Consider the following 21,859-nt stretch of genomic DNA (forward strand, 5'->3'; position numbering starts at 1 on the left):
TGGGCCACCTGGGTTTGAATTCCAGCTCTAGAATTACATGATCTTGTACAAGTAACTCAAACCTTGAACCTTATTTTTTTCATCCATAGAGACCATGTGGTACCATTTCATAGGACTGCTACAAGGATTTAGTGAGATAATTAAGTCTAAAATGCTTAAAGGAGAGCTTTGTATATAGCAATACAAAAGTTAACTTTTATCACAGTATTCCAGGAAAATGAAACCAGTCCTAGAAATCCAGTTTATAAAATAACCTGAGATTGTATCATGCCTTTGACTCTGAAAGAAAGATGAGATTTAGATTTGGGGCATGTCTTCTCGGGGGTTTGTCTACAGTGGTCTCAATGTCCCAAGTGTTGAGCTAAGTATTGTTATTCAAGTGCATACAGTTTCCATTGTGGAAACAAATAATTCTTTAAGAAAACTACTTCCCCTCCCCTGGGGAAATAAGAAAGAAATTATTGTCTGAGTTGGTTTGGATTCCATCTCATGCATCTCTTTAGGGGATTGCAGAAAAGAAGAATGGGGACGAAGGCAGTACCTGGCTTGTTTTGCCATTAATGTTCAGACTGTTTGGATTTAACAGCCCTCTGGGATATAATCAGTGCTTCTGGATTATACTACATAGTTTCATTTCACTGTTATCCTTTTCACAATATTTTGTGGTTTTTTTTTTCTTTTTTTTTCTAAATAGAGAAGTGTAGTTTTCAGTACGTTTGTATCCTTCGTTTCAGGCATACCCTGTTTTAAGCAGGTCTAGTAAATGAAAACCCATATTTACATCACAGATAAATTAGAATTGGGGATTTGTTTTCTTTAGCACATATTTTCCTCAAACACTGACTTCTGTTTTAGCACATTTTAATAAGTTTCATTTAAGAAACCCACAACAAGAAGAAAATATTCCATCAGACTAAGAAGACTATGTCTGGGCAAGAAACCAGCCTGAGTCCAGGAGGAGGTGGAGCCCAGCCCTTGTCTCTCCTGGGGGCAGAAATCTGAGGAGTGGCAGGGTGGGAAAGGCCAGGCTGGGTGGTAGCTGAGATGAACCTTTTTCTTGCAGGATTTGACACCAGCATCCTGCCCATCTGCAAAGACTCCCTGGGCTGGATGTTCAATAAGTTGGACATGAACTATGACCTGCTGCTTGACCACTCAGAGATCAATGCCATCTACCTGGATAAGTACGAGCCCTGTATCAAGCCACTCTTCAACTCTTGTGACTCCTTCAAGGATGGCAAGCTGTCTAACAACGAGTGGTGCTACTGCTTCCAGAAGCCTGGAGGTAAGGCCGGAGGGAGGTGGGCTTCAGAGTCCAGGGCAGCCAAGTGAGTGCAAAGGAAGACCTCATCACATAGCAAGCAGGCAAACAGGGACCAGTGCACAGAAAGACACAGCTGGAGATTGCAGAGCTCATACCATTTAAAGGCCATCCCAATGGCTCATTTCTCCTTATTTATAACACGGTACATTAAAAAACTAAGAGTATAATCAAGAAGTCTCTTATTTGAGTTATTTCTTTCTTTGGGAAAGTCTCCAACCCTATTGTATCTCAATATTTTTACCTGTAAAATGGATGTGTATAAACCTTCACTGCATAATCCCCAAGGTCATTAAGAGATTCTCTGTGTTGAAAAATACTGTGCAAATGTAAGGGTATTATAATCCCCATTGTGACGTGAATTCTCCATGTTCCCTTAAGTGAAAGTTACTTGCAAGTATTATACTTGAGTGTCTTAGACAAGGACATTTTAGTTATAAATAAATTGCAGCTATTGAAAGAAAAAGACAAGATTTAAGAATATATGTATATCTCATGTAATCCACACTCAGACAGGAACTTGCAGGAATCCTGTTGCAGATGTCTTGACTTCCTAGGAGGCTCTGGGGCCTCCCTTTACTTACATCTGTCTCAATTTCCTTGGGGTTTAAGGAGCCAGCACAGCTTGGTTTGCTTTGGAATTCTAATCCCAAGCCCCAGGAAAATCTGGTTCAGCATGAGTGAGGTATCCAGGACAATCTATTACAGGCAGGGATGGCCGACCCCACCCCTGGGAAAAAAAGGATGGCTACTAATAGTATTTAAATTATGTGTATATTTTTATTCATATATCCATAGACAACATATACACATAGTAAAACTGTGGGCACTACAAAAGGGCATTCAGTGGATTTTCACTGAATGATTTCCTGTGTACACATTTATAGGATTAAGATGCATTCCTAGAACCAGAATTACCAGAGAAAAGTATACACATCTTTAATTTGGGCATTATTTTGAATTTTCCCTTAAAGTGTTACACTAGTTTTTACTCTTACTCAAACTACCTAAGAATACCTATTTCTCCATGGAATAACCAAACTGTGATCATTGCCCAATGGAAAGAAATATTCTCTCCACATAGGATTTATTTCATTTCTATTATCATGAGTTAGGTTGAGCATATTTGTGGCATGCTTAGATTTCCTTTATTTTTGAAATGTTTATAAATGTTTATGTTCATTATACACTTTATCAGACTTTTGTGTTTTAATAGGAAACAATATATTAAGGAAATTAGAACTGTATTTTAGTCATATTGCAAATATTTTCCCCACCTTTGACCATAGATTTTTTTTTCTAGAGAGAAATTAAGACAGTTGAATGTCTCCATTTTTTTTATTTTGCTTTTTTGAAATCATAAATCTTACATTAGCCTTAGAAAGGTATTTGTAATTTTTAAGGTAGTAAACAAGTCCTCTTATGCTTTCTTCAATACCTTTAGTTTTTATTGCTTATTTAAATCTTGTATCACTCTAGATTGTGCAAGTATCTAAAAATCGAGTAAGGACTCAGTCCCACCCCAACCCTAGAGATAGTTATCCAGATGTCCTTATGTGTCATTTATTGACTAATCTTTCTCCCTGCAATTTGAAATGGTACCTATAAGACATAGATCTTCCTGAATAATCTGTCCTAACTAATCATAAATCAGTTCTACACTATTACATCACAGTTGTTTTACAATAAGTCCTAATATTGGGTAGGCCAATTCTCTCATGGCATTAATTTATTTTTACCAAAATTTTCTTGACTCTTCATATATTTCTCTTCCTCTGTGAACTTTCGAAGCCATTTGTCCAATTAAAACAAAAGTTCCTGTTAGCTATATAATACTCACTCTTTTTATCTTAGAAAAGGATTTATCCTCAGCCACTGGAGTTACATTTTTAAGCTTTGTTCTCACCATTATATTTCTCTTGTTTTTACTGTTATCATAAGTGAAATCTACTTTTTTTTCCATTGAACTTTCTCACTAGTGGTTGTATCAATACCAATTTCATGTCTAACCATCTTTATACCTTCTCATTGTGTTCATAAAGATATTCTGGTTGGTTTGCTTGGATTCTTTAGGTATGGGATGCCATCGTCTGCAAATAATTTCTTTTACTTTTTAATACTTCATTTCTTTGTTTTCTAATGACATCAGCTAGTATGTACAAATTGCTGTTAAGTACTAGCCACGTTTCTCCTGAAAACTAAAGGCAATCTTTCTCTACTTTTCAGACACATTCATTTCTTAGAGAAAAACTAAAGCATGTTCTGTGTCACTGTCACTTTTTCCCCGAGACGTGTTATGCTCCTTTGAACTGAATTGAGGTTTTTTTTTTTTAATTCTAGTTTTCAGGGAACTTAACTTTATCCTTGAAAACTGTCTTTGTTTTGTCTGATTCATCCTTCCTCAAGAACATTGATGACATGGATGTTTCTTATAAATTTTGTTGCTTTGGAGGTGGCCTTCATTTCTTTAATGGCCTAATTCTCTTCCTTGTCATTTTTATCCTTTAGCCTATACATCTGTGCATTGAAATCTTGCTTTACACAGTTTAGTTTTCATTAAAATCCTTGCTTTCTTAGAGGAATCTATGGTGAACATGTTTTACTTTGGAGTCTTATCTCCCCCCCCCTATTTTTGAGTAGATTTTGTCAGATTAATTTTTTCCTTAAGAGTCTTAAAAATTGCTATAGGACAATTTGAAAGAAATTGGAAACTTGCTTCATAGTAAATTGTCTGACATGGTGTTCATGAATGATTTTGATGTTCCTCATTTTCAGGAGCAGCATTCCAAACACCCACAGTTTCTTCTCATCTTTCTAAACAGTTATAAAGAGGAGAATTTCCATTTGCAAAAGAGGAATAATATAGGTACCTAGCTTGTAGGGTGGTTGTGAGGATGCAATGAAGACCTGTAAGGTTCTAGAACACTGCCTGGCACATTTCTAACAGTTCAGCAAAATGGTAGTTATTTGTTGTAATAAATGCTATCTTTCATAATCACAGATGGAATTTGGTTCTACTCGTATTTGTTGTCTTCACTTTGGATCTTTCTTCTTTACTCTGAAAGCATCCTAAAAGCAGAAGTCATATTATATCCTGTTTCTCTCACAGGAAGACCAGATAGTATTGTGAAATTCACAAAGTAAGAGATAGAAATAGGCACTTAGATCCTTCATATGTGTGGGACTTGTAGAAAGAGTCAATAGGAGTCCAGGGAACTATAACAGTGGCTCAGAGGATCATGAGCAAATAGCAGAACCTCCCAGAGATGCAAGACCTGCCAAAGCAAGTCAGAGTCAAATTCTAGAGATTTAAGGAGGTTGCATCACTATGTTTAGAAAGGAAATCAGTTCTCTAGGGAGGAGAGGGTGCCACATACTTCCATAACACCCCACTGAGCCACATGGCCCCCCACTATACCTGTCCTTTTCTGGAAACTTGATGGTTTTATGGGGGCTCATACAACATGCATTTTATAACTAAGGACTTAGTATCTGACAGAGGTAGAGAAGCTGGCCAGAGTACTCAGAGGGGCAGATCCTAAATTTAAAGGCTCTTAACTGTGATGGGCATTGCCTCTCTAGATCTCTTCTGTATTTTCATCCTTGTCCTGGGGGTAGTTTTAGTCCTCTTCCTCTAGTAGCACGACGTGGTGGGGTAGATCACATATCTGTCACCTCTGCTTATTTGGTCTGGGGCTTCAGAACACTTACCCACTAATAAGCCTTAGTCCCAGTTTTCAGCTCACAGGAGCCTTTGCTGAAATCTTCCTTCTTGATATAAAGGGAAAAAGTCGATTTGCAAATCACCTATTAGACACTAGGCATTTGCTTGAGTTGCTAGAAGGAAGAAAAATTCTTGTTACAATGCAAGTAGCCCCTAAATACTATTTTAAGTACCTCGTGATATGGTTTCTTTTTTAATTAGTAACTCTAATGGCCTGAATTTGTTTTGTTGCGTAATAGCAGCATATGGAGCAGTTCTACTCCCAGGTGTGTCATCGTCTGCATTTCACATCCAGAGTGAAGTCAATCATTAGAGATTATATCTATACCATCTGGAAACTGACTTCCATAAATTATTTTTTAGGTCTCCCTTGCCAGAATGAAATGAACAGAATTCAGAAGCTGAGCAAGGGGAAAAGCCTGTTGGGTAAGTACAATTTCTTGCCACCCGTTTAAACAACTAATTAAACCATCCATGTCCCTTGTAACGTTCAGCCCTGCAATGGTTATTCAATTAGGGCCAGTGTCTCATGAAGGAAATGCTTCATTTTGGCCCAGGCCAAGCTCTCACAGGCAGCTGGTAGTATGCCGCAGACAGCTGGCCATAAATGGGACTGGCTGGCTGAGTACTGCTGCATGCTCCACCAGCAGGAGGAACCAGAGGTCAGGCTGGGTCTAATGGGCAGCTCAGTCAAGCTGGAAAGCCAGTACCATCTCTCCTGCTAGGTCCTGCCTGATATTGGGCTCCAGCAAATCTTGGCTTTCTCTTCTTTCAGGTAGGGGCATCAAATGGAGTTCTCAAATATTCTTTTCAGCTCTAAACATATGAGGCCTATAAATGAGAGCATGTCTTCTAGTCTCCAAAGCAAGCTGTCCATTCAAGGAGGAAGACAAGCCGTACCCCCTTCAGAGCTTATCAGGGAGGGCTGAAGGGTGTCTGCAATTTTCCCTATTTCTGCTTTCACCCAATCCCTGGAGGAAAGTGCTCAGGCTGTTTATAAATTGCTCATTTCACCTCCAGTGTTAAGGCATAGGCAAGGAAGTTGTGCCTGTTTCCCTAATATGCAAGTCTGTGACACAGTGGCCTGTTTGAGCCTCCCTGGCTCCACCACTTGGGGGAATGGTGGCATTCAGAAGAGGCTGTCACCGAGACATTGGCAAATCTCATTTTCTGAAAAAAGGAGCCTACTTTGCTTTGCTTCTTTGCTTTTTAAAAAGAGCTGACAGCTGCAACACAATAATCCAGAATTCTCCTTGTTAAGCATGCAGAGGCAGGTGCGCTCCCTAAGCAGCCTGCCATTTCAGAAGTCTATCTAGTTATTTGAAGGAAACGGGCAAATTTTCTTGCAGACTGTAAAATGTAGCAGGCTATGGATTCTGGAGATTTCTCGATTTCTTGATCACATCAAAGTAAATATTCTCTCTTCCTTCTACATTTGAAAATTACTTCCCTGGTTTGCTTCATACCTTTGACTTCTGATAACACCCCACTCAACTCAGAAAAGTCTCTAAAGATGTCTTGATTTTTAACTTGGAGTCTAGGTTCTTCGCCTGTGTGAAAAAGACATCACTCTGGCCTGAAGACAAAGTGGCTGAATTCCTCCTGCATCTGTTTTCCAGTGCAGGGACTTAGGCTGGCTGATCTTGTTCCTCCACATGAGATAAGGTTTTGGATTTCAGTACCTAAGACGTACCTAAGATCTACATGACATTATGCAATTAGTGTGTGTGTGTGTGTGTGTGTGTGTGTGTTTATATATATATATTTATTAAAAAGTTTCCATGGGATATGAATATCTTGTTATTGCCTCATTAGTTAATAATTAATGAGAAAATTATAAGGTCTGTCATCTGAGATGTCTCATTTTTCCATTTACCCTAGCACAGGTGAATAAAATGCCTTTCTCCTACCAGGAGAAAGATACATTGTCTTCTCACATCTTGTATATACAGAGTTCATACTGGCTAAAAAAAAAAAAGCCATTTATTTGCTTACCAATTATTTTATGCATGGGGAAATCTAATATAATAACCATACTAATATAATAACCATATTCAGGGATATTCAAGCAACAAATTATAATCAGTTATAATTACTCCCTACTTAGAAAAAGCAGTAATCTTGTTAAATTATAGATTTAGTGCAGCACCTGCTTCTTACCAACCCAGGGGCTCGGCCCAATTTTTATTTATTTGTTTTAGGTCGATTGAGTGCTGTTGTTTTCTAACTATAGCTCCAGGGGGAGGATCAACATTTCCCTACTCTCTGCTTGTTCTCTTTCTTTGCAATCTTTGAGAATCTGTTCACAAATTTCTCTTCCCCTTGGTTTTGGGGACTATTGACAGCATGTACTATCTCTATTTCCTCTACCATTCCCTGAAAACTAGGGATAATGCACACTGGGATGTGCACCTAAGAGCCTTGAACTGGGGCATCAGCATCCTTCCCTTAGTGCTTATTATGGTGTTTAGGGTCCCCAGGGTACCTTCCTCTCCAGGATCTCATTTGATCTCTGAGACCCTGGTCATCTTGGAATAGCCTGGTGAGTAAAATGCTTAAATTCTGGTTCCAACTTATCGAAATGCCACATTCTTTTTCTGGGATCATTCCATGAAATAGAAAGTAGATTTGAAAACACAGTCCCTCTAAAAGACACAGAAATAAGATTAGGGAGTAGAAAGCCACAAAAGCAGGGGCTTGTGCTCATGAGGCTGAGGAGAAGGTAACACTAAGAATCCTCCCACAGAAGATGAGCACACAGTCACGAAGCACACTCAGATATCTTGTTAGGAAAACAATAACTGCAAAACAATCACAGTGACTGTCAGTGGACAGCAAACGTGTTAGTGGCAAAGCTAATTTAAAGAAAATTGTATTTCCTAAGTGCTAAAGGGAAAGAACTTTGAACCTACAATTTTAAACTTATCCCAATGATCATTCAAGTGTGATGACAGAGTGATTCTCAAACTGAGAGTCAATAGGCTTAACAATCATAGACTTACTAAAATATCAATAAGGGATCCACTCCACCAGGCAAATTATCCCAGAATTACAAATTCAACTACAAAAAAAAAAAAAGAAATGACATGCTGCTCACTCTAAATAAAAATAGTCTACAAAAATATAGCAAACTGCTGGCTGTGGTGGTGCACACCTGTAATCCCAGCGGCTTGGGAGGCTGAGGCAGGAGGAACCTGAGTTCAAAGCCAGCCTCAGCAAAAGCAAGGCACTAAGCAATTCAGTGAGACCTGGTCTCTAAATAAAATACAAAATAGGGATGAGGCTCAGTCTCAGTGCCACTGAGTTTAACCACCAGTATCCCCACCCCTGCAAAAATAGCAAACCATAATTAAAATTTCAGATTATTATGAACAAACGTGGTATAAATATGTGTGGGATTTTTGTTTGTTTGTTTCTTCAGTAAGAAAGTATAAATTAACTTTAGATATTGCTAGGAAAAAACTGCTTCTCTGGAAAACTTAAAAGTGACCACAAAAATATTAAAATAGTTTTTAAATGCATAGAAAACATGGAGAAAATTAAACTGGATGATTTCCACAGAAGGCAGGAAATGGGAAACATAAGAGTAAGCCATCCATCATCACAATAAATGTAAATGGGCCAATCTCATTTATTATGAGACCAAAACTATTGATTGGTATTTTAAAAGAAAGTTAGACTTAAAATAATTCCATGGAAGCTGAAGTTTAAAGATAGAAAATATTCCTTTTTATAAGTGTTCATATCTGACAAAATCAAATACTTTGCATTCTAAAAAGCAAAGAGTATCATCTTGTCAAAATGTTCCTTTTGCCCTATTATACCATCAAACTGATGATGTAATCACAACTTTAAAACAAATTGTCATAGAATTGCAAAGAAGAACTGTCATTTCCATAATCATACTTAGAGCCTTGGAAAATTACAGTTCAACTAGACAAAAAAAGGATAGAGAAGAACTGAACAGCAAATTATCATTCATATTTATATATGTATCCCTGCAGATAGGCGTAAAGTATACAGTCTTCCAAATATACATGAAATGTCCTTCCATGGACTATACCACAAAGTCAACAAATTTCAGATAAATAATAGAAGTAAAATGAAACTCAAAAGCACTGTGTGTACGAAAACCTATTGGAAACAGCTAAGGTGAAGCTTAGAGGAATCTACTTACCTTCTGGTGCATTTGTGGAAAATGAAGATCAAAATAAAATTAACAAGCTATAATACAGTAAACTGAAAAGATTAAGATTAAAGCATAAAACAATGAGATAATAAATAACACAACAGCAAATCAGAAGTGGTTTCTTTGAACAAACTAATGAAATGGAGAAATCTGGGACAATGAGGTGAAAAAGCTCAAATATTTGAGTGATACAAATGGGAGGAACTCTGGATTTGTGGCTCTCAAACAGCTTGGAGGGTATTTCAAAGCAGAGATTGCTGGGCCCCACCCTCTCAAGTTTTTGGCTCAGTGCTTTGAGCGTGGGGCCCCAGCATTTGTATTTCTAAGGGATTACCAGATTCTGTTGCTAGTCCTGGGGCCAAAGTTTGGTAACTAGTGCTAAAATAAACAATTTAAAACAATCATGAAAACCTAGATGGAATGGATACTATCAGTTACCAACTTTTGGTCACAAAAATGAGAGGACAGCAATAAGTCAAAACCATGAAATGAATAAAAATGCTGCTCTCACCTGCTGAAATAGGCAACAACGGGCCCAGAATATTTTTATGGAAAAATCCTCAAGGAAGATATCACTCTCATTTTATATAAAATGTCCAGCATATAGAAAATTATCCAAATCATTTCATAAATAAATTAGGAGGTTTTTTTTTCCATTTTACAAAAAAGGCTTTTAATAATAACATGTTTATAAAAGAGTCCACAAATTAAACCCACAGAAAGGAGCATTCTAAATGTTTTCCAGTATTCATTTCATTAATAGTATATAAAGATAAAAACCATGATTTTTCTCAAGTATTAATAAAAGCAATTAACAGTAGTACCCACTTAAAGGGAAATGTAAGAATTCATGAAAGAAGGAATCCTGACTAACCTTGGGCAAGTAGTTTATCATTTCCTCCATATGTAAACAGGGAGGTAGACACAGCACCGACACCTTTGGTGATACTGGGATGACTCTATGAAATAATGCAAGGAAAGCTCTTAGCTATCATTGCCTTTTTATAGGCAGGATGGCAGGGAAGGTGAACGGCTGGCAACTATGTGCTCTGTGGATTGGTGGTAATTTACAGAACACATTACCACTCAGAAGTAAGCACAGAAATTGATACATTTAGAAACTTTAATAGCAGTGTCATCATATGTGGTTGGACCAAGGATTGGTCCACAATAGATTGGAAGTTAAAACAAGTACGTTCTTCATTATAGAAGTTGAAGAAGCATTGCTTTAGATTCAGAATGACTGACATAAATCTGGACTTGATATTTACTAGAGGGTGCCTGAGGCAGATTACTTAATTTTCCCATATTTCAGTTTCCTATTTACTAAAAGGTAGCAAGGATACATATGCCTTAGACTCATGGAGATTGTGTGTGTATACACATTTGTATATGTGCATGTCTTAGTGCCCAGAATTCATGTAAGCATTCAATACCTGAGAGCTATTATCAAGCCTTTTGGAAAACTGATTTCAATTCATTTGGGCTCTTAAAGGCCATGGTGCCTATAATCTTGACTAATCACCAAGCAGCCACATTCTCTCCTGCCAGCCCTGCAGCAAATATTTGTCCTGATGTGTGAATTCTCTTCTCTGTCTTGGATGGGATTAAACCTAAATGTGTCTGTGCTTCTCTGATTAAAGTTGGACTTCTGTTCCCCTAGGGGCATTCATACCAAGGTGCAACGAGGACGGCTATTACAAAGCCACCCAGTGCCATGGCAGCACAGGGCAGTGCTGGTGTGTGGATAAATACGGGAATGAGCTGGCTGGCTCCAGGAAACAGGGTGCTGTGAGCTGTGGTGAGTAGGACCTTCTGCATGAACTCCACAGTGACCCTGGGTGACCTGTGGATCCTGGACATGGAAGGATCACAGAAGAATTTCAAGTGTTAGCTCTGGTCTTCAGCAAGTTTACGATAGATACACATGAACCTGAAAGTCGAAGGAGCTCACCCCTTGCTAATTTTGCAAGGGGTAGGACCTGTGGGTTAGACAACAGTTTTTGACAGGGAACTGTCACTGGCACAGAGCAATAGGCTGTGGTCACTTCTCACTTAGGATTGTAAATCTCCTAAGAATGTAGAATCAACTCAGGAATCTGAGGGCTCATATCCAAACAGCTTATGGTCCATGCTGCAGAGAGACTCACCCTCCCTGGGTGGTGATGAGATTTACATCATCAGAAGTAATTTCCATGCATTGTACCCTACCATTTAAGTCTCAGGCAGAAGGAACCTCCCAATGTGGGACATGAGATATAAGCAGAAACCAACCTGAAACCATTTTTTTTTTTTTCCCCGTGTTAGAAGAGGAGCAGGAAACCTCCGGGGACTTTGGCAGTGGTGGCTCCGTGGTCTTGCTGGATGACCTAGAGGATGAACGGGAGCTGGGACCAAAGGACAAAGGGGGGAAGCTGAGGGTGCACACCCGAGCTGTGACAGAGGACGACGAGGACGAGGATGACGACAAAGAAGACGAGGTTGGGTACATATGGTAGTGCCCCCATGAGGAAGAGGACATACGTTTTGCTCAATATTGCAAGACACTTCCTGTTCCTGCATTTGTATCTAAGACTCCAAGGCACCAAGGTCTTCTCCACTGTTGCTCTCTGTACCCAACCTAAGGTTTGGAAGTCAACTGCTTGTCCCCAGAGCTTTCTGATTTTGCATACAGTTATGTGGGAGAAAGGTGTTGTTTTGGGTTTTACTTTTTTTTTTAAATTTTTTATGTTTTTGACAAGAGAATGGTTGGCTTAATTAGAGCCTCCTTCCCTCCTGTGAGATTTCTGCCACAAGCATGTGATTTATTGGAATTCCAGCAGTGCAGGGAGCCCCCACCCTCTGAAACGTCAAAGACCCTTTTTGATTACCCACATTGGTGGTTATCACAGCATGGTTCCCAGCCTTACGGTGTCTCAGTGCTTTTCTTGTGTCCTGTAGATGTCGTGGAAAACACACCACACTGTACCTTTTCCTCCTGCCCCACCACCCCTGGTGTTTATTATTAAAAAGATTTTTTTCCACATCACTATACCCGGCTGTCTACAAACAACAGCCTTAATTCAGTCAAAGAGTCCCTTTGGGGAACTCATCTTCTTTATTAAAAATTGGTGTCTGAATGATTCTTTCTGCATGTGCTTACATATGCATGTACAGGGGAGACCATATGTACATGCATTGCACAAACACACACCTCTGAGAAAAAGTGTCTGGTTAGCTATTAAAAATTCATTGAAAAACAATAACAAATTTGTCAACTTGTCCAGACCTGGAACACAATTTCTGGAATAAGAAAAATTTGTATCAAAGTCCTATTTTGCACTAACAGTCAACCCTTGTAGCCTGCAGGCTGAGGAGGTTTCTTCTCTATGCATTAGCAGAGTTACTGGAAGGCTCTTTGATTTGGATAAGCCTCCATTTGCCTGAATCCTTTTCCTTGCAGAAGCCATGCAACTCCCACTTGGGCAGCTTCACAAGCCATCCTCATCATTTCAGCTCAAAGCCCCCCTCAGGCTGCAGCAGCGCTGTCTGTTGCATCTCCCTTCCCTTCCCTACCTACTCAAGGGCTTTTTCTAAGGCGTGCACACACTCACCCTGTTCTCTGAGAAGATAATACCATGGTATTCCTTAGAAGAAAAACAATTAGGGTTCTTAATATTTTGCTTTCCCACCTTTCTATCCATGAATTGTGATGAGGGTACAAAAGTTGTATAGATTATTTTTTTCTCACTCTCCATCCTTTGCAAAGAGTCCCAAATGGAGTCCTAAAAAAAAAAATCTCACAGAAACACATGGATGCTAGGGCTAGGTTTTTAAGTGCTGGTCCCCCCCCTCCCGCTCCCCACAAATGTCTGGATAACTACTGATGAAAGCTTTTCACCATTGCATTTTTCTTCCTCGTGATTGGAGTCTAGTTCCAAATTTGGTAGGGGCATCATCTGTATATCCTTTAGGATTTTTCTTGCACAAGTACCAAAGAGTAGTCTTCACAATGGCCCCATTCCATAAGCTCCTCTATTGGTTTTCTACAGACCCGCTTACCCTAACCAGCCAGGGCCACATTTCTCTGGTCTTTCACATGAGCTTCAACCAAGCCACAAGACAACCACATCAACTCAGGCGCAAAAAGCATATTTGGCCAAATCATGCTCACTGTGTGGCTGGCCAGCCCTCAACCCCAAATTGACTATTTGGTATGTAGTAACCTACTAAAATTAGCATTTTCCAATCCTTGCGATAGACTGGACAAAGTGGCATTCTCCTCTGAGTTGGTCTCAGATGGAAAATGAATATACTTAGTGTTGCTAACTCCTTTGGCTTGGAAGATACAAATTACAGCCAGGATCCTGAGGATCTGTGTATATTCTCCCCAAGTAGAGACCATAGGCAAGCTCTGCACTGGGATCTCAACTCCATCGCCTCTGTTTCCATATTTTTTTCTCAGACAAAACTCTGAGAGCATAGTTTAGAAGACGGGTGTTTAATTGCCGCTAAATTACAATAGAGTACATTAAAAATCAAGACATATTAAAGAATCTCAGGTTAGACCATCAAAGAAAACCATTGTTACTATTTCCTCAGGCTTGGAAAAATGCACAAGAGAACAAATTAAAATTGACAAATTGATTTCACTTAGAGAAACCTCTGTGATCAGAGTGAACCACTGATTTTAATTTGCCTAATTATCTTATGACAAGTATCAAATTAAGATGACACTTAAAGATCCTTAGCATTAACTTAATGATGGAGAAGAGTGCTCTGTAGGCAATTCCCAGGAAGGTAATGAGATGCCATTTTCACAGATATTCCAAGAAGATGTTTTGATTCATTAAAATATTAAATAAAAAGCCCTCGTAAGACTGGACCCCAAACCAATGAAGCAACATTAACAATGCTTTTCATGCCTTACTTTAGCATGTCGGCATTAGGTTTTTTAGTGATCTTTAGTATTTTCCACAAGTCCTTTAGATTTTGAGATTTTGAGTTACCCAATCCTTAGAAGTCAAATTTTTGTTTTTTTCAAATGGGTCCTTTAGTTACAGTGACCAAGTATATCTAAGAGATTGATTTTAAAAAAATAAAATAAAATTATTGATAATCCAGTCCCTTTTTGAGACAGATGTTGAGTTGGATTCTCACTCATTTTGGGAAAATCTGTAGAGAGAATAGTTTCATTCTTATTTTATAAATAGTTCTTTACTTAATTCCATTACTGTGGCAGCCAGTTTGAGCCTCAGAATCTTCTTCCACTATGGTTAGTTGTCTGCCATGTAAATGTCTTTTTGTTTCTAGAAATATTTTCTAGGCATAGGAATACCTTAATACTGGATTTGAGGGGTTTATCAGTTTCTCCTCCTTTATGCCCCTTTCCCTCCCCCCCCCCCCCGCCCAGCAACAAGTGACCACATGTGTCTCCAGGTCTGCCCTCTGCTCTTCCCAGGATGCCATACACATTTGGTTTCAGTTCCGCTTTATCTTGACCACACTGCACAGCAACATCCAAGAGCCCTTTCTACAGTGGGTGGTTTTGGTCTTTTTATACCTTTTTCTCAAAGTCACTGATGTTTGTCCCTGTTAAATGTGTAGCGTTGTAACAAGAGCCCATCAAATCCAAAGTGTCAGTTTGTTGTCCCTATTGTAGATGAAATGGTGATGTAGAAAAACTAGTATTCTGAATGCTTTTCCACGTAGACTTATCTGGAATGTGAACACAACTCTTTGGTTAAGAGCAAATGCTTAACTGTAGTCCTGAGTAGGTGCATTTCTGTCCGTCTCAATAAATTTTACTTTGTCTGCAATACCTGAGTGTTCTTATTGTGTTAGCTTGGATGTGAACTTACCACATCACCACGCAATTACTATAGAACAGTCTGGGCAGCCAAAGGGAATTGCCACCAAGGTCCTCACGCAACACTGCCATTATGGGGAATTGATCTGCTCATGGTCCACCTCCTGATCTTACTCATCACTCCCTGGCACATGCATGTGCTGTCTCTGCTCAGAGCCATACCACATGGCCCCTCTGTTAGCTGCCATTGCCTGTCTCAGGCCCCAACTTTATTCCTTATCCACCAGATGTCCCTACTGACATCCTATTTACAACTTTATACTTATTCCCTTCCTCTCCAGCCAGTTATTCTCCTGTACTCCTTGGGGGGAGGGGCATTTCTCCTTTTTACAAAGACCCTAACTTCTGCTCCATTCATAAAGTTACACACCAGACGCTTGTCAAACATCCCTAAGTATCCAGATTAGAACAGCCACTATTCCCTCTCCACTTTTATCCTCACTGGGGAAAGTGTGTCTATGAGTTAACTACAACTTGAGTGAGTAATTTCATCATAAACTGAGGTAGAAATTATCACATAAATAATTCCATTCCTTTACCCCATGGATGAGATTTTACAATTTACAGATTGACAGTTCAAGGAAAAGTGCTTCATATATTCACAAAGTAACTAATGTCGGGAGAAAAATAACTAAAAGGACGTCTCCAAGGTAGTAAATGGTCCATTCAAGAGTTGTAGGCCTTTGCAGACATACCCCAAAGTCCTCTGCAATGAGTAGGTGTTTTATAAGCAAAGCATCATCTTTCTTTTCTTTTTAGGGGTACAGGATATTGAACCCAGGAATGCTTAACCTCTGAGGCAGATCCCCAGCCCTTTTTATATTTTGATTCATGGAATTGCTAAGTTGTTTAGGCCTCACTAACTTGCTGAGGCATGCTTTGAACTTTCGATCCTCCTACCTAGGTCTCCCGAGCTGCTGGGATTACAGGTGTGAACCACCATACCCAGTCAAAGCCCCATAATTACAAAGCCTAAAGTTACACCTTGCTGGATAGCACCTTGGTTCTTTTAAGGCTGAGACCAAGAGAAAGAGACCAGAAGCCAGGTCTTCATCTTTGGTTTTGCACCTAAGCAAAAAGGTAGTAGTGATTTCTGAATACATTTGACAGACCCTAGATTTGTTTTGATGCAGTTATTCAGAGAAAGGGGAAGATTTCAAAATGTATTCAATCACCAGGCCCTTCTAGTCTCATTAGTGTATTTATAGACTGATCCAAGTGGGATGAATGTATGTCAATGTGGGTAGGCCAAACTTAGCTCTACGAATGTAAAAATAGACCAACTGCCTGCTCTGTAGAGTTATCTCCTTGATAAAAGACACAGTAAAGCATTGTGACAAAAGTAGGTCGAGGGATGTCATCACCAATGCCAGTGGCTACCCAAACCTTATTAAAGCTTGCCTTCCTTTGTTCCTTTACCCATCATTCCCTGGATTTTCTCCTACCCCTTGGGCCATTCCTTTTCCATCTCCTCAATATCCTTTTGTTCAATCCATTGTTAATATTGCTGGTACTCAGATCTGCATTCCTTATCCACTATACTTTAGTTTTCCATGCTTTCTCTGGATAGTCTACTTATGCCTATGGTTTCGAACTCTGAAGAAGACTTAGCAGGTATCTTCAGGTTTTGACTTCTCCTTTCTGCAACCATCGTCTGCTGTTTATATTATTCTACTTGAATTTCCCACTGGAATCTCAATTTGAAGGCTTAAAAAAATAGAAAATGTGGTGAATATGCCTATGCAATAGGTGTCTGCAAGGCTTTTCATAAGTCCTAACAAACACAAGCCATAAAGAAAAAGATGAATAAATGTGCCTCCATAAAAATTAATGACACATCATAAACAAACCTAAAATATAAACAAGAGGTTAAAGAAGATATTGGTGACATAAAACAGATGAAGGATTAGGGGATAAAATATCTTTTTAAAACTCCTATAAATTCATAAGAAAAATACAGCCAACAGACTAGTGGATAAAAGATAAAATCAAGCAATTCATAGAAAACATACAAAAGGCAACGAAACCATGCCCAATTTCACCCATGATTGAAGAAATGGAAATTAAAGCAATGGTGTATTAGGTACCACTAAGAAAAAAAAAATCACCATCATGTCAAGAGTCGATGTGAGTGTGGGCTAAGGGGTGTTCCTGTATACTGCAGAGTCATGTGAAGGGCAGTTTGGCAATTGCTACCAATGTAAGGATGTACACTCTAGGACCTAGAAATTTCACTTCTCATTAGCTACTCCCAGAGGGGAAAAAATCATAGTAGTTTACAAGGATATCTGTAAAAGTATATCCATTGCAGCATCACTTGTTAGAATGGAGAGTTGAGAAAGAAACTACCCAGCAAAAGGGACAGTGAGTGAGTCTATACTCTGATCAAAAAGAATGTAGTAACTTTATATGTACTGACTTAAAAACCTCTAAAATGTTAGTTCTATGAGGGGGAAAATCAAGGGACAGAGCATGAAATATGCAAGTTATTTATCTAAAAAGTGATACTAGTTTCTTGGGGCAGATGTTTTTAAGTATACAGAAGGAGGCCTTAAAGGGTACACACCAAGCTGACTACAAAGTAACCTAAGGGAAGAACAGGGATTGGGGCTGGTGGCCAATGAGGGCATTGACATGGGCCTCATTTCTAAGTTTTATTTTGTCACAAAGTAATACATCATATCATCTTGTGTGATTTTAAGAGAATAAGCAAAACAGCATTCATCATTCACAATGCCTCTTCCCCAGCCCTGAGTCTCAGGAATGGCACTGCCATCTGTGCCTCTCTCTCCCACTCAACCATCGAGAAGTTGGTGGATTCCTTCAATTCTAAGCATCCCTTCCTCTCTGTCCCATCGCGTCTCAATTTCTTCACTAGTGACTATTCTTGCCCAGCTCCATTCCATCTTCCCTAATGCTGCCACCGGAGTAATGCTGTAATCTTAATTTCAAGTTTTCCATCAAGTTCTGGTCCAAACATAAACTACAGTAGTCCCACCTTATCTGCGGGGAATATATTCCAAGAACTCCAATGGATACCTGAAACTGTGGTTAGCACTAACACCATGGTTTTTTGCTATGAGTACATACTTAAGATAAAGTTAAGCACAGTAAGAGATTAACAACTACTAATGAAATAAAACAATGAAAACAACGTCATTATAATAAAAATTATGTGAATATTGCCCCCAATACCTTGTTGCATCAATACCTTCTTGTGACAATGTGAGATGATACGGTAATGATGTGCTTAGACAAAATGAAGTAAATGGCATGAGCACTGTGATGCATGATTAGTCTACTCTTGACTTTCTGACTTTACATCAGAAAGGAGGATCATCCATTTTGGGTTATTCTGGATCAAAATGCAACAATGTTGATGATATCAGGAACAGATGATGTAAATAACTGGGGATCCTTGATAGTTGCAGGGTGGTTTTTTTTTTGACAAAGTCTTTTAGAAAAACATTGTAATTGGAAGTTGTTTTCTATTTCTTTTTAATTCATAAATGTGTTGCTGAAGAGATTGTAAGCCATTAATGACCATCTGGGTGACTTTAATACAGGAACACCCTGCTGCATTCCATACAAGGATCATACTCCACAATTTTGTCCTAGTGTCGGTGTGAGTGTATTTTGTATATGTTTATGCAATATGAAACATTTTGGCAAATTTCAGTAATGTCCACAGGGCTCATTCTGCTTAATTTTCTCCTTCCTCTTCCTCTTTAGATAACTCCACACAAGTTCTTCCAGTTCCTCACTGTTAATAATTGTCACTGGCCTTCAGTATGTTCTTCCACTTCTTCATTAAGTATGTCAGCAAATCCTTCTCTACCAACTTGTCTTGCTATGTAAATGATTTTTCTAACTTCTCCATCAATCCCTAGGAAGCCTTTAAAATCATTCATAACTTCATAAGTTCTCCCAGTAGACATGTATGGTTTCTCATTTTAATACATCCATTGCAGCTTTGATGAATGTTTTTGTGTCAGTAGTTGTGAATGATTTCCAGCACTGCCTTTTATCAAGATTAGGATCTGCATCAATTGCTGACTGAATGTGATCAAGGGTCAGGTGGGGGTATGTGACCTTGGCAGCCCTATCTATGGTCAAGCGGCTGAAACATTGGGGTTGTATTTGGAGGTAAAATTACAATCTTGACATTTTCATAACAAACAGATTCAGGATAATCAGGTACAGTGCCTACTATTAATAGGACTTTAAATCGCAACCTTTTTCCCTTTTAGATGTCTTTTCCCTTAGCTTAGTATAGCATCAATAGAACCATTCCATTAACAAGATGGCTGACACTCATGCTTTCTGCTAATGTTGTTAGATATTTTTTGCTTGAGAATATATGGGTTCTTTGCTCACATTTCTAAATTTACCCCCAAGAACCTCTAGTCCTTTCAAAGGCATCGGAACGTGACTCAATTAGTCATTGTTTAGAAACCCTTCTAGATTGTTCCCAGAGGAAACAAGCAAGCCTCCATTCTTCCTCTGGCACCTTATACACCTCTGACATGTTGCTTGTTTATTTCCCATGTTCAACTGTCCATTCAAATAAAAGCTGTTGAAAAGTGAGTGATGATAAAATGGTAAACTAGGAAGATCCCCAGCACCATTTCCCTCAAAGACACACAAACACACACACATACACACACACACAACCTTATGGGAACTCTATAAAATAGGTAAAGGTTTGCATCAATCAAGTGAATTTCTAATCAAGAAATTGTTACATTGAAAACAGGAGATCTTATAGTGCTTTAACTTACTGTTGGTCCCCTGCTTGGTACAGTACGGTCTTGTTATACAGCAGGTTGCAGCCTAGTAATCAATCCCCTACCTCAATCAGAAGAAACAGAGAAAATCTTATTTAAAATTGTCTAATCTTTTTGAAGACTACCTAAATAACTAGTTTCTATTTCACTTGAATCTCTGGTAGGCAAAAGGAGCAGGCAATGTTCATGAAACGTGCAGTAGACCTACAGACATACACTTGCCTGGAACAAGAGGTTATGAGTACAGGAATGCAATAGGCCACTTAAGACTCCAAGGAGGAGCTTCTTTAAAAAATTTGAAGAAGCTTCTTTGGAAAATTAAGACATTCAAAAGTAGCCATGCACACGGAGGTTTTGAAAAAGCCATACATACAAACCCAGTCAAGACAAATAACTCAGGAAAAATGAATGAATAATACAACCTTAAATTTCCAGCCTGGGTTAATTCTAAGACTGAGACATTCCTAATTAATTAATGAAGGACTACCCCGGCACAATGCCAATCTGAAAAGAGAGGTGGCAGTTTTTTTTTTACAATACCTGATTTTCAACAACAGCAATACAGCATTGGTAAGGTATACAAAGCAATATAGAAACATGGCCCATTTAAAGGGAAAAAAAATAGGGTGGCAGAAATTTTCCCTGGCAAACCATAGGAAATAGTTATTAGAAAAAAACAAAACTATCACTAATATGCTCAAATAGCTAAAGGAAAACATGGACAAATGTTAGGAGCTGCCATATAGAAGTTGAGCACCCTTAGCTTTGAGTGGTGGAGGTGTGGAGACCGGTTTCCACTGCGTGTGGAAACAGGTGAATAAAAAACAAAGGAAAATTATATTTGGTTCTCTTTTTTTTGTAATGGCGATTGAACTCAGGGGCACTTCAACATGGGGCCACATCCCCAGCCCTATTTTGTATTTTATTTAGAGACAGGGTCTCACTGAGTTGCTTAGTGCCTCACAGTTGCTGAGGCTGGCTTTGAACTCAAGATTCTCCTGTCTCAGCCTCCCAAGCTGCTGGGATTACACTGCTTCCAGCTGGAAAATGATACTTGAAAAAATGAGAATATGAGCAAATTAGAAATTATGAAAAGGAAGCAGAGAAATTCGGAGCTGATAAACACAATAACTGAGCCAAAAATTCATAAGAAGAGTTTACTAGACTATTTAAGCAGGTAGAAGAAACAATCAGTAAATTTGAAAATATGACATTTGAAATGATCAGTGGGAGAAACAAAAAAGAAAAGGGAATGAGTGAAAATGAACTCCTCCAGGAGTTAGAGGCCACCATGAAGTGAACCAATATGCATATTTTGGGAATCCAAGAAGAAAGAAAGGAAGTGATACAGATATTACTGGTAGGGTTGGTGGAGAGGGGAATCCTAACTTTGAGGAAAGACATGAATCTACAAATCCAAGCAGCACCATGAACTTCAAGTAGGACAAACTTAAAGAGACATATTCAAGGCAGTTATCATCAGACTATTCAAAGTCAAAACCAAAGAGAGAATCTTGAAAGCAGCATTGAAAAAGTGACTGTCATGGACAAAGGATCCCTAATAAGATTATAAGGTGATTTCTCAGTAGAAACCTTGTAGAACTGAAAGCAGAGGAATAATATTTAAAGTGCTCAAAGAAAAAAAATCCAATCTTTTAACCAGGAAGTGTATATCCAGTGAAAGTATCCTTTAAAAATGGGAGAAATTAGAACACTTCCCAGATGAACAAAAGCTGGGGAATTTCTGGATCATTAGATTGTCCCTCTAAGGAATGCTAAGTGAAGTCAAGTTGACATGAAACAATGCTAGATAGTAAACCAAAGCCATACAAAGACAGAAAAGTTCTCTGGTAAAGGTATTGCATGGTCAAACCAAAAAAACAGTACACTGTAATTTTGGTTCCTAACACTTTTATTTCTACGGGATTATTTATTTATTTGGTACTATAGTTTGAATCCGGGGTGCTTTACCACTTAGTTACATCTCCAG

General features: G+C 38.8%; 1 protein-coding gene across 1 annotated transcript in view; it reads left to right on the forward strand.

Annotated features, from left to right (window-relative positions):
• The window catches only part of Spock1 (SPARC (osteonectin), cwcv and kazal like domains proteoglycan 1), a 515,785-nt gene extending 500,753 nt beyond the window's left edge, over positions 1 to 15,032 (forward strand). The window contains exons 8-11 of the mRNA XM_046465855.2: positions 1,064 to 1,285; positions 5,409 to 5,471; positions 10,898 to 11,035; positions 11,542 to 15,032. Coding sequence (XP_046321811.1) covers positions 1,064 to 1,285; positions 5,409 to 5,471; positions 10,898 to 11,035; positions 11,542 to 11,732 — 614 coding nt within the window. The 3' untranslated portion in view covers positions 11,733 to 15,032. The remainder of the gene's footprint in view (positions 1 to 1,063; positions 1,286 to 5,408; positions 5,472 to 10,897; positions 11,036 to 11,541) is intronic.
• Positions 15,033 to 21,859: the final 6,827 nt, after the last annotated feature.

Source organism: Marmota monax, unplaced genomic scaffold, assembly GCF_021218885.2.
Source record: "Marmota monax isolate L192 unplaced genomic scaffold, Marmota_monax_Labrador192_F-V1.1 WCK01_AAM20220418_F8-fsc00097, whole genome shotgun sequence".
In the NCBI taxonomy this organism is placed as follows: domain Eukaryota; kingdom Metazoa; phylum Chordata; class Mammalia; order Rodentia; family Sciuridae; genus Marmota; species Marmota monax.